General features: G+C 41.9%; 1 protein-coding gene across 1 annotated transcript; it reads left to right on the forward strand.

Moving 5' to 3' along the window:
• Nucleotides 1-443: 443 nt before the first annotated feature.
• On the forward strand, nucleotides 444-11,668 carry SLC40A1 (solute carrier family 40 member 1; the record flags this gene model as incomplete). The annotated part of the gene is made up of 8 exons (XM_079539180.1): nucleotides 444-486; nucleotides 623-690; nucleotides 4,535-4,694; nucleotides 5,500-5,615; nucleotides 5,940-6,066; nucleotides 9,022-9,264; nucleotides 9,744-10,409; nucleotides 11,349-11,668. The coding sequence occupies 8 exons, from the start codon at nucleotides 444-446 to the stop codon at nucleotides 11,666-11,668; spliced, it is 1,743 nt and encodes a 580-aa protein (XP_079395306.1).
• Between the last annotated feature and the right edge of the window lie 1,820 nt (nucleotides 11,669-13,488).

The raw sequence follows: 13,488 nt of genomic DNA on the forward strand, positions 1-13,488 counted from the left end.
GAAGCGTTCGAATGTTTGATGATCTGCCGTTTTGAAAGATGTCAGGAAAAGGGGACAAAGAAGGAGCGAACCAAACGACAACGCCGCGAGCCACGGCTGCTGCGGCTGCCCGGCCCGCAGAGTAGCAGTGAGCGGGGCCGCCCCGGGGCGGTGCTGTGCGGAGCGGGGCGGTGCGGAACGGGGCGGTGCTCGCCGCCGCCGCCTACAAAGCGCGGCGCGGCTCCGAGCCCCCAGCCTTTGCGCTTCCGGCAGAGCCGCGTCGAGCCCACCGGGCCGGCGCTGGGCTTCTCCGCGCCGCAGGGTCCCGCCGGCGGCGGCGCATAAGGCTAGCGCTTTCCGACTTCAGCTACAGTGCTAGCTAAGTCGGGGAAGGCAACACGGAGAGAAGCCGCGCGTCCCCCCTTTTTTCCTCCCGGCGTCGCGCCCCGGCGGAGCGGGCCGGCATGGCGCGGGAAGCCGGGCCGGCAGGCGAGCAGCGGCGCTGCGGTCAGTGCGCGGTGGCGGCCCCGCTCGGCTGCCGGGCGCGGAGGGGCTGAGGGCGGGCGAGGAGCGGCGGGTCCCGAGCGGCGAGGGCGGGGAGCCGCTGCCGGCCGGCCTCAGCCTCTGTCTCTTTCTCGTTTAGGAGCCTTGGTTGGCTATTTCACGTCTGCCAAATTTCTGCTTTACCTTGGACATGCGCTGTCCACTTGGGTAAGTGGGACGCCGGCCTGCCGGAGGTGGGGTGCTGCTGATCCGGCTCTGACTTACCTGCGCGTTTTCGGCACTTAGCGAGAAAGGGTCGCGGAACAGCGCTACGCCTCCGAGACAGAGGATTTGCTACTGCACTTTGTCGTCGAAAGCTTTTGTAGTCCTTATAAGATACGCAGCTGTATGCTCAGCTTCTAGTAGCGCAGAAGAGCAGTACTCACAGTTTTATGAGGGCCCGATGCGGTATCTGCAGAATTCTTCTTTCTTTTATGCTTTAAGTAACTGCAGAACCAGCCAGGTTCCTTGTGGTGTAAGTTCAGAGTGTGAGGCATGAAGTATGGTCCAGTGTTGGATGCGAATGGCAGCCCACTGCGCTTGGACTCAGAGGGCTCCTACTGCCTGCACCTATTGATAGGAAACACTTTGTTTAAGTAGCAAACCTGTGGAGTGCCAGTTTGCTCTGTCAAAACACTCACCTGCTGAAATGCTTTCTTTGTGTACTACAGCAGCTTACTGTGCCAGTTCTTACTAATTTGAGGTTACAGTTCAGTAATCTTAAACTACAAATAAAAAATAGAGAATCTGATTCTATATAATAAAATCAAGAATCCACATAACCTTGTAGTATAATCCTAAGTCTGCTTGGATTGATTCAAGAAGTGGGCGATTTCCCCTATCATTTCCTGCTCTCTTTCTAGCCCTGGCTGAGGGCTGGATGGTGATGTGCTCTCTGCTGCATAGCTGTACTACTGTGTGCCCCGTTGGCAGCACCATGCTTCCACTAGCTCGACAGATCATGATGGTACTTCTGTTAATGGGAGGATTTTTCTGCTTGGAGCAGAACTGGATGCTTTTTAAAATAAGGACAGTATCTTAGCAATTTTTAATGCTATTGAAGAAGCGATGTGACGGTGTTTGATTGGTTTGCTCTTCTGTAGAGTCCAGGGCTGTTATCTGCATCAGCTTGTTGGTAATACCAGCAAGTTGCTTAGCTGGAAGTGCTGGAAGCCTGCTGGGAGCCTGCTCGAGCTGGGCAGTGAGGCTACTCCCAGTGTGCAAGAGATGTGACAGAGGGGAGCTGGGAAGCAGTGGTATGTGTCCTGACAGATGTGGGCAGCAGGGTGGCTGTTCAGCTGGTTAGCAGTGTTAACAGTATATTCCTCATTCCTGTGTATTTTCCTTTGTGCTGAAAACCTTTACTTAAACACCATCACCACAAAAAAAAAAAAGAGAGAGAGAGACCCAAATCTGCCTAAACAACAAAAACATGGCTTGTTTTGGCAGCACTGTTGCAGGACTGCACCTTCTGTATCTTCTAAACTTTAGTGTAATAGTGTTAACAGGTAGAGCAAGTAAGCACCTTTCTCTTCAGAACTTAAACTACTGTGTATCTTTGTTCTAAACTATGTCCCCAAGTAGAAATGTTGTTTTGCTGTGATTGAGAGAGTTTATTTGGTTTCCTTGTTAATAAGCCATTCCCAAATACAGAGAAGCTGTAAATGATTAAATGTCACCTCTTCAAATTTGAGCAAACCATTGCATATCTTTTTGGCTCTTGTAAGTAAAACGTTTGAATGTGTGCTTGGCTTTGCTGAACTGGTGTCTGAGACCTCCTGCTGCTGCCTTTAGGTACTGAACTCATTCCTGTCTGTTGCTCAGGACTAAAGGAGCAGAATCAAACTGTCTCTGCTGGGTGATGCTGGGCCTCGTGCTTGTCAAGAGTTTTGTGGTGACTCCTGAGCACAGTCCATGGCTCTGCTGGCCTCAGGAGCCTTGTCAGCAGGCAGCCGCCTGCTGCTGCTTGTCTTCAGGTCTGGGAGTGTTACAGACACTGGCTGGATAACAGAATTCTAACAACAGAAGAGCAAGACATGTCTTTGAGAGGCTGGTGAAGCTGAACAGCCGTAGTTATATTAGAGTTGAAATATTCACATTATGGGAAGTAGGATTTATTTAAGGTTTTAATAGTTTCTGAAGGCAGTTCTTACTGTTGAAAGTAAGTTTTAGCTTGCAATTGCAGCCCAGCTTAAAATCTCTGTAACTTGCTAATACTATTCTTCTGCAGTGCTGACTTATCTTGCTTGCTCTTTAAGCCTTTTAGTTCCTGAAGAAAACTTGTGTTCCCAAGTAGGGATAGTAGGGATATCAGAAGTTTGCACTGTGGCTGGCCTGGCCACATTGCTTTGGGTAAGTGTTGGTTAGGGATGAAGAGAGTTCATAGACTGTAAATGAGTTGTGGTGCAGAACCATGATGTCACTGGGATCGGGGCAATCTTCCTACGAATATGGCATGAAATTGGGTTTCTCCTTCTGAGAGCAATGGCCGTCGCTGCTACCTTTCATGCACTTCAGTGCTTGTTAAGTTACTTTCTCTTCAAAATTCATCAACAGGAACATCTCTGAGTAAAGAAAAAACAGCAACTTCTATTATGAAATTTGAATGTAAACGTGTTATTTTGACTCTTTCTTCCAGCTTAAGGAAGAGGTAATCATGCTAATCAAAACTGCATGAAATTTGGTTCTCGTGTAATTGGGGTACAGTTCTTTTTCTGCCTATGGCTAAAGAAATGTGTTTACACAGTTTGAAGAAACCTGTTTCAGATCACTTCATTAACATTACAAGCCAAAGTATTTGCATGTCTCTGTGCTACACTGAAGACTTTAATCAAACTATCTGCAATTATTTTGACCCTTCAAATAGCACATATCTTATATCTCTTTATTGCTGCATTACTTGATAGTTAGATGTGTCAGACTTCTGCTTTGTAGGCAGTTTTCTATTGCATCTTCTTTGCCAACCCTTTAGAATAACCTTTTAGCTTTTTTAGAAACAGGAGGCTCAGGGGAGACCTTATTGCCATCTGCAGCGACCTGGAAGGAAGTTGTGTTGAGGTGGGGGTTGGCCTCTGCTCCCAGGTAGCAGCGATAAGACGGCAGGGAATAGTCTCAGGTTGTGCAAGGGAGGTTTGGGTTGGGTTTTAGGAAAAGCTGCTTCTTTAAAAGAGAGGTCAGGCACTGGAATAGGCTGTCTGGGGAGGTAATGGAATCACCGTCTCTGCAGGTGTTTAAGAAACATTTAGATGTTGTACGAAGGGACATGGTTTGGTGGGGAAATATTGGTGGTGGGTGGACAATTGGACTCGATGATCTTTGAGGTCTTTTCTGACCTTAATGATTCTATGATACTACTCGAGGTTCTTAGAAATTTATATTATTTGCTATTTCGCATAGCATTGCTTTTTTTAGATAAGCAAAAGTACTGCAGTAGGCCAAACAAGCTCTGGTATTTGATTTCTTAGTAATACGGCAGTGTTGGCCATGGCTGAAAAAACTGAAGTTAACTTTTAGGGATGTTGAGGTCAACACTGAACCCTTAATTTGTGACCTGCTTTGACTTGACTTGCTGTTGTTGTTTAAAAAAGCATTGAATGAGTATTATCAAGTATTGTACTATCAAATATTATCATATATTATCAAGTATTGTGTTGATAATCATTGAATCTGTTGGTGATGTGAGCTCTGCTGGAGGCTTTGTGCAAGTTTTGTGTCTAGTTAGGTGGGGCTGGTAGCAGACAGTTGTGTATTATCAAGAATTCCAAATATATAGAAATTTTTATATTTGAGCTTGAGCTTGTGCTGCATTTGATTAGGACAGATGATCCTACTGATGCTGGGATAAAATCGATGATAACAGGATGCATTTATCAAAAAAGCCCCTCCGTGTGTGAGTAAGGTACCTGATACTTTTTGTACAGATATTTTTCAGGGCATTAATAAAATATTCAACTAGTGTGCTTGACAAGTACGAATATTAATGCTGTGTGTGTACTTTCTGTTACTCTTCAAGGGAGATCGTATGTGGCATTTTGCTGTGTCTGTGTTCCTGGTTGAACTGTATGGAAACAGCTTGCTCCTGACTGCAGTCTATGGACTGGTTGTGGCGGGATCAGTTCTTCTCCTGGGAGCCATTATTGGAGACTGGGTGGACAAGAACTCGAGGCTCAAAGGTTAGATGTCCAAAGAAGGCTATTTACTTAAGGACAGGCTCAATTAGTGTCAAAAGGCAAAGCTGTTAGAGTTAACTTCTGAAATAAAGTATGAGAACTGGGCTTGCTCAGCTTATTGGGGATAGTGATTGAGAGTGGTAATAATCATAAGAAGTTTCAGAGACAGGAGGTGGGTGGTTTTGATTGTGGTATTTGCTATTTAGGGAAGCTTGTACAATACGTACAGTTACAGAAATATAGGGGATAGAAGCCATGGGTTAAAGTAAACACTACAGCTTTACAGTCTAGTACTAGCATGGCATGTGTTATGTGCCTTCTATCTAGATAAAAACATCTTCTACTTAATGCAAATGCACTATGTTTTCACTTAGGTGTAAGTATGTTTTTAAACTAGACTAGAGTGTAATGGCAAGTTCTTCATACGTGCTGGCACTTGCCAAGGGTTTACACGATAGAATCACTTCCATGCTATGCTGAAGGTAAATTATAGAAGCTTAAGTTAAGCCTTTTATCCCCTTAAAATAGTGTCAGCACCGAAATAGTTGTTTCTTGCTTTGTTTTCTTTTTGGCTGGGAAGGCTTAATTGGATACTGCTTTAGCTGTGAAGTTGCGTCAGGCATAAGCTGATTTTCTAAGACAATTGAAAATTCAAAATCAAGAATGTAATACATTTGTATCTCATATTTGAGTGAGCAGAATAGGAAGCTAGAAATGCCTAAAGAATCTTTAAATGTTTCTTAGAAGTTCTCTAAGTTTAATTTTTTTTATGTTAATGATTGTTATTCTCTGTTTTGATTTAAAACAGTGGCCCAGACATCCTTGGTTGTTCAGAATGCATCTGTCATCCTGTGTGGTATTATCCTGATGATTATCTTCTTATTTAAGACACAGCTTTTGACCTTATACCATGGATGGCTTCTTGTGAGTGCTCAAATTTGTTAATAAGGAAATAATGTATGAAGAACTTTATTGGAGTATGGGAAGACTGACTTTTTATTTTTCTACTCTGTTTTGTTTCTGACAGCTGTAAGTGACAAGTAAAATTTGCAGCTAGTTAAGGAAACAAATGACTGTTTTCTTTTAGATCTATAATGCAGGCTTGATCATGTCTGAAGCCTAACAGTAGAACAGTAAGAGTGGAATATATGATTCAAATGTAAAAGCCTTTTCTGGTTTGACAAGCTAGGAGTGAAGATCCCTTTATCACTTTTCTCACCGTCTGACTTTTCCCCCCCATTTCTCTAGACGATGTGCTATATCCTGGTTATCACGATAGCAAATATTGCTAATTTGGCCAGCACTGCCACAGCGATCACAATTCAGAGGGACTGGATTGTTGTGGTTGCAGGGGAAGACAGAAGCAAACTGGCAGGTGAAATGCATTGCCTTTCTAATACTTTAAATTGTCTTACTTTCCAAGATTGACTTCAGACTGGAATTTTATGGAGGATAGAGCATCTTTGAGTTCCGGTTACTATGAGAAAACAGCAAGTGAAAAAAGGGCAGCCTTTATTTCACCCCCTGCTCTGAACTATTTTTACGGAGAGCAGAAGTTGCTGTTGTGATTACAACAGTTAGGAAGCCCTCAACTTCTTTTGTCCTTGTTTTAGTCCAACTGCAGCTTTGTCAGAGGAAATCTTTCTTGTTGTTGACTAAATAAACATGCACCGCACTCTTAAGTCAAATATCCAGTGTTTAATAGGAAAGCTATTTAACTTTCAGAACTGAAAGCCAAGTGTTGCAATACTTTATTTTTAGGTCCCTGGAATAAACTGTGTTGTGTAACTGGGCTCCTTACATAGGGATCAAAGAGAGAGATATAGGAATGAAGTCCAGATCAGTCAAATACACGGATCAGGAAGCTGCAGATAAGAGTTACTGTGCATACAGCTCCATCTGAAAACTCATGTTTCTCTAGCACTCGGTGTTGAACACCCTAAGAAAACTTCTTCAGTTGTATCTGAATACTCAGTATTCCTTTGATATCTGATACTGGGAGTCTGGACTTCATCTTTTTTTGGCATTGTAAATATTTTTCCTTTTTTCCCCCTTTCTTGCACAGTAGTATGGCAGTATTAGGGGAGCAAAAGAGTTCCTCTGCAAATTCTGCTGCAGTTTGATGTTCATTATGCTGTGCTGCTGCTCTGATAAATAACATAAGCCTTTTGTGGTGAACTTGGGTGTGCTCTGAATTTTTCCAATTCAGAGGCAAAAGCCTTCCCAGAGAGAGGAACTGATACTGAAGTGCCAGCAAGGCATAGAGCAGCTTGACCTGCTAAGGCATTTATAGCTCCTTGAGGTAACAAGGGAACTGAAAGTTCCAAGTCTGAGATGCTTCTGGAGCTTGGACGCCTCTAAGCTTGGCAACATTTCAGCTTCTGGATTTTAATTTTGTCACAAGCTGCCTAAATTCCTCATAAAGAATAAATCTCTGTTATATCTCTAAGGAAGCAATTTTACCTTACCGAAGCATCCAGGAGAGATCAGCCCTTAGGTGCATGAAGTGTATACTTTGAAATGAAAGGGAGACAGGTTCTCCACTGAAGTCTTATATTGATCTTGCAGTGCCTTCCTAGTTCATGCATTTTGCAGAGCAGCAGTACTGTTAACCTCCTGTATGTGTGTGAATCACAAACGGAAAAATCTGATTTGTCCTTAGGAGCTTTGAAGTTCCATTGGTTCTCATTAACCTTTCTTCCTGTGTTAATTCTTATTCAGCAAATGACGGCTCCAAACCCTGTACGCCTGCACATGAGATAAGGTACAGGCCACGCCTGCAGAGAACTGCTGCATGGGAGGCACTCCTGCCTCTCTGTTACTTCTTAGCTTCAGACAGTTTCATGACCACTACGTTCTGTACTGAAAATTCAGGCAGGACGTTACTGGAAATTCTCTTGCAACTCAATTTAAAAAACAATATAAGAAAGCAAAAACTAAGCACCTTGGTTCACCAAATCTGTTTAAAAGCAAGTTTCTCTCAGGCTGGATGGGGTTGTTTTATCTCGAATCATAAGGGATCTTCAAATTACATTTTGTTGAAATAAATAAGTGCCAGTGTTGACTTTGCTGAAGGTGTTGTTGTTCACCTCTGCACTGTTAGGTTTCCTCAAACAACACTCCTAGTTAAAAAATTCAGTAAAAGAGACAAGCATTAATTGCCCCTTGGCTGCCCCTTCTTCTTCTTCCTCATTATTTTTTTCATTCACCCAGGTTACTCTGTAGCTCTCCTGAGTTTGGAAGTACTAACTTGATCCAAATAAAAGAAAGCTTTGTTATTGGAGCTTTTGAAGTCAAATAGTTTGCAAGACTCTAACTTGTTCATCTTACTTAAATATCAGTGAAATTGTTAGTATTGAATGGACTTAGAATTCAATCTTGAATAACCTAACGGTTTATTTGAATGACAAGGAACAATTCTTGACAGATTTAGTAAAGCAGCTTTGTATTGTTAATTTCATCTTCCCTTCGTAAGCTTTGTTTTCATAGTAGGACTCTAAAATCAGTTTATGTACTTCTAAGCAGCCCAAAGCCCTAGTGTGCAAGAAAAAATAGAGCCTTAGCAGCTCTTAAGGGCAGAGCAGTGGCACCATTCACTGGAAGTCTGAAGCAACTTAGAGGGTGTGATGGCTGAAACTGATCTGTGGGCAAATATCTCATCCTTCCCAGCCAAATGTAAGATGTATTCATGCTAAGAACACACTACTTGTTTTGATCACAGACATCCAAATGTGGAACAGAAGGGAGGGAGGACTTTGCTCAGTAAGTTCTTAATAAGTGTACAGCTGCCATCTAGCAATGTAACTCGATAAGAAAATTGAAAGCCATTTCAAAGGTCTGCTGCTATCATGTTGGGTGCTGCAGTCACCAGTTATTGGAAATAAATGGAAGGAGACTGTAGTTTCTCAAATTATTTTTTCAGGGATGAATTCTACAGTGTGTGGTTTCTGGAGATGCGTATATTGTGTTTGCATGTTATAGAGACTCGGGATTTCATAGTGTCAGTTGAATGTAAGGCTAGCTGGTGGTCTTGTGAAATGGTCATTTAGCTGCAAGAAAATGCTTCCACTCTAAACCCAGAATCCTGAACATGGACTTGGGCAAAACTGAAAGTGGAGAGGTCTGGCTCAGGAGCACCTCGATTGGTCTCAATGTTAGTTCAGATGCTGGAACACTTGAAAGGAGTCTCTAGCAAATTCCTATTCTCACTGAAATCACTTGAAACCAAGTCAAGGCTTTTTAGCTGGATGTATGTATATGTGTAATTCTCAAGTATGTCAGTGAATATTTTGTGATAAATGTTCAGCAACTCATACAATCGTTCTGACAGATATGAATGCCACAATACGAAGAATTGATCAGCTGACCAATATCTTGGCCCCGATGGCAGTTGGTCAGATAATGACATTTGGCTCCCCAATGATTGGCTGTGGATTCATTTCTGGCTGGAACCTGATGTCGATGTGCGTGGAATACCTGCTGCTATGGAAAGTTTATCAGAAAACTCCCACTCTGGCTCTCAAGTGTTCAAAAGTTGAAGAATCAGAACTGAAACAACTGAATGTAAAGAAAGGTATCGAAAGTACAAGTGTAACTGTTCAAATCCACGCTCTCGCTATGCCATTCAGTGCTATGCTACCTTAACGTGATATTCACTGATGTTTAAGTATTTCCTACTTTATCTGGTTAGTGCATTTAAGTTTACAAAACTGTATTAAAATACCATCTAATGCTAGCTGAAATGTATGAAGTGAATCCATTCCTTACGGAAACAGCGTTCAGTAGCAAGTTTGTTAGTTGAAGCATTCTTCAATGTGCTTCGTTCTTAGCAGTGTTGCACTGAAGAAGCAGAAATGTAAACTGATGAATAAACTTGGCTTCATCATATTATATGGGTCAGGTTTAAGACTCTTATCTAATAGGGGAATACTGATTACCAAATCTAACTGATGCACCTCTGAAATGGTGAACTTACTGCAAACACTTGTCTTGCAGTTCATGCTCTGCAGTTTTGGGCAGGAATGTATCTAACGGTTCCATTTCTGTTTGCAGAGAATGACATGAAACCTGCTGAAGGAGTGCAGTTAATTGCTGAGAAAGATGTAACTGGCTTTGAGCCCCAACAGGAAAAGGAAGTCAGCTGTGCTGCCCGAATTGCTGAACCTTTCATCACATTTCGTGATGGATGGGTTGCATACTACAACCAGCCTGTGTTTCTTGCGGGCATGGGTCTTGCATTTCTGTATATGACTGTTCTGGGCTTTGATTGCATTACTACAGGCTATGCATACACTCAGGGTTTGAGTGGTTCTGTGCTAAGCCTCCTGATGGGTGCCTCAGCAATCACTGGAATCATGGGAACAGTGGCTTTCACCTGGCTTCGTCGCAAATGTGGCCTGATCCGTACAGGCCTTATTTCTGGAATTGCCCAGTTTTCCTGTCTGGTTTTATGTGTCGTCTCTGTATTCATGCCTGGAAGTCCCCTGGATTTGACTGTTTCCCCATTTGCTGACATCAGTGCCAGGCTGTTTGAAAGTGAGCCGTTACCTACTATTGCATCTCCAGGAGGTGAGCCTGAAGTGGCTTCTGCAACTGGAATGCCCAGCTTGTTAAACGGGTCTGCTACTCCTGCTAACACTGACCCAGAGATGAGTCCTGAGCCCGTGCCTTTAATCTCTGTTAGTCTCCTATTTGCAGGAGTCATTGCTGCTAGAGTTGGTGAGTATTAAGTCGCTGTTGACATCTGACGTACTGAATGCTTTTAATTTGGAACCTACAAAAACTGTCAACAGAATGCAAGTCTGAGTTTAGAACTGTAGGCTACAGTGGAAGTTCTGCATTACAAATCTAAGACAAATTCATTATGTTTAACATGCAAATGAAACTATCTCCTGTTAGCGTTGCTGGTGCAGAGGTTGTAGGTCTACCTTCTTGTGTATCATTCTGCTCTGATGTGAAAAAATGTCACACTTGGAGGTGACTTTTTATTTTTGAAAACTCACCTCCTGAAAGATCTTCTTTTCTTCCCAGTGAATTGAAACTATTTGTTGATAGGAAACAGATCCAAACATCTGTGCAACAAATACCTTCAATTTTCACAGTTTACCAAATTAGTCCACTGAATAAATGGTCTAATCTTTAAACTTTGACCAACAAAAGAGTTCAGAAGAGGAAGCTCTGATTTGAATGATAGCTTTAAAAAAAAAAAAACATTAATTATTTTTTAAAAAATTAAATTAATTGACAATAGTATTAGTATTGTAGAACCCTGTAAGAATTTCTGTGGCTTTTGGTTAGTTTTGCAGGAGGAAAATACTTGAGTCAAGTGTAGGAATTGTTTTGCAAGGTAAACTTCCTGTAAAATAGCTATTACTGCTGAGCAAAGCATTGTTGATAGATGTGATGAAGCAAGATGTGACAGGAAGGTTCATGTGTCGAGCTGTTAGTACTAGTTCAGGAGGTGTTACTGAAGGAAAATAAATGGCTTATAGCCGTGCCAATGTGAAATCCATTCTACTCCAAAGGGAGGTTAGTTTGACCTGACTTGTGTATTTTTAGCAGTAGTGATTGTTCCTAAGCATGAATTAGGTTGTATCATTAATGAAAGCTTACCTTGAGAAGCTCTGCTAGATGGATAACTGTGTTTTTCTTCCATAGGCCTTTGGTCCTTTGATTTGACTGTCACACAGTTGCTCCAAGAAAATGTGGCAGAATCTGAAAGAGGCATTGTAAACGGTGTCCAAAACTCCATGAATTATCTTCTTGATCTGCTGCACTTCATCATGGTCATCTTGGCCCCCAATCCAGAAGCTTTTGGTTTATTGGTGCTTATTTCTGTGTCTTTTGTTGCGATGGGCCACGTAATGTACTTCAGATTTGCTCAGAAAAGCTTGGGAAAACAACTTCTTGCTTGTTGCACTCCTGATCCCGAAGCAGTTTCTGATAGTTCACTGCCTGGTAATACCTCTACTGTCTGAAAGGGTCCACTTCTCATACTAACTTCCCACATTAATATCATGGTTAAGCACACATTGCCTTTTCTGACCGTGCCTAAGGTGTTTCTGTAGAGTTGAATGCGTAACTTAAACATGCAAGGAAGCCTTCCCAAGAGAACTCGTTGGTCTAAAAGGAGCCTACGCAAGTGTCTTCATTTTTGGCCAGGGAAAACTCCATTGCATCTTGACATCTGGTGTTTCAAAGGAAAGCTGGATGTCATAGGCACTATTTGATTGTGAGATAACGCTGAGTCTGTTCTTCTGCCCTGCCCCTCGTGATACCAATTAGCAGTTAAACATAGGTACTTTTCCATGAATTCCACACTCATTGAGCAAAAAAGGCTTTTTAGTTGCTTTACTTAGAAAACCTTGATGTACCATGTCTGTGTTCTGTTCTTCCCCTTTCTGTTAGCATCTCCCGTTCCTCTGCCTTCTCAAAAGGCTTAAAATGTCCTTCTTGGTTTCCTGAACAGATCCATTTGTTCTGATGCTTTCCCAGAAGAGATGTCTAGTAATGTATTTCTCTCGTGGCTTAACTCTACAGAAACACCTGTGTAGGTTTTCTTTTTTTTTTTTTTTTGCATGTTTCCTCAAAGTTAGAGTAACTATAGGTACAAGATATTGTATTACAGTGTTGCACTTCATAAAGTAGAACATAACCTCATTTTAGCAGAAGCTACTAATATACTGTAACATTATAAAGCATGGCTTTTTTTTTTTTTTTTCCTTCTAGTTGCGGATGACAGATCTGCTCAGGTTTGATGTAGCAGAGAGTACTAAGGTCAGGAGTACTGGTACAGAAAAGCTGAAGTCTGGGCTAATTTGGCCTTCGCCTCAGAGTACAAGCAGCTTTAGTTTATTTCAAAAGCTATTGTATTCAGAAACCCTATTCAAGTGTTAGGTATTGGAAAATAATGTGTATTCCAGGCAGAAGAGATGGATTGCTTGCATTTATCTGTTTTACATTTATGTGAGCTTTGACTTGTTTTGAACAAACTGGTGAGATGTTGGATTGTGTGGCCCTCTAAAGCAGCATAAGAGAAACAGAGAATGATTCATCCCTCTGATTGAGAAGTTCTGGTGTTAGTTGACCCTACATGTGTACTTACACAGTGCTTTTAGAGTCACTAGCCAGTTGTGCACTTTTGTGAAAACTATTCTAAGCACTTTTTCAGTACAGTTGAACCTTCTAGTGTTCTGAGTTTTCCTATGGTAGGACAGTATGACTCTAAATGTAAATCTTTGTGAAATGTTCCTTTGCCAAGTTACAAGAAATATGCAAAACCATGAAGGATATTTTTCACGTGTTGCTGACGCGTCTTCTAGGTGGCATCACTTTTAAGGTTTTTATTTTAGGTACCGTCCTTAACACAGTCACCTGTGTTGCCAAACCTCAACCCTGGGATGTAAGACTGCAAACTCCGTTACCGTTCAAGGCGTTACGTCGGGCTGTATCTGGGCCATCTCAAAACTTGTAACAATTGCCTAAATGGAATGTGAAAGAACCTCCAGTGGCTTTTGTCTCACGGTGTTCTGCAAGGGGAATGAAAATGAATGAATGGGAATCCAATATAAAACCCACTTGTAGCCCTCGGAGTTCTAGAACTGTAAAGTAGCGAATTGTCTCTTCTAATGGACCAAAACCAATCATTACTGATATGTCACTGAAATGTTCTCAGGGATATTTTCACTAGTTTATAATTGTTTATATTTTGACCAAGCTTTTGGATTTTCTTCTAATGTAATAAAGGTAAAATGTGTAAATTAGAAGAGCTTTAAAATTTGTGACTCAATCCTGTATG

The sequence above is a fragment of the Tetrao urogallus genome, assembly GCF_951394365.1.
Source record: "Tetrao urogallus genome assembly, chromosome: 8".
Lineage (NCBI taxonomy): Eukaryota > Metazoa > Chordata > Aves > Galliformes > Phasianidae > Tetrao > Tetrao urogallus.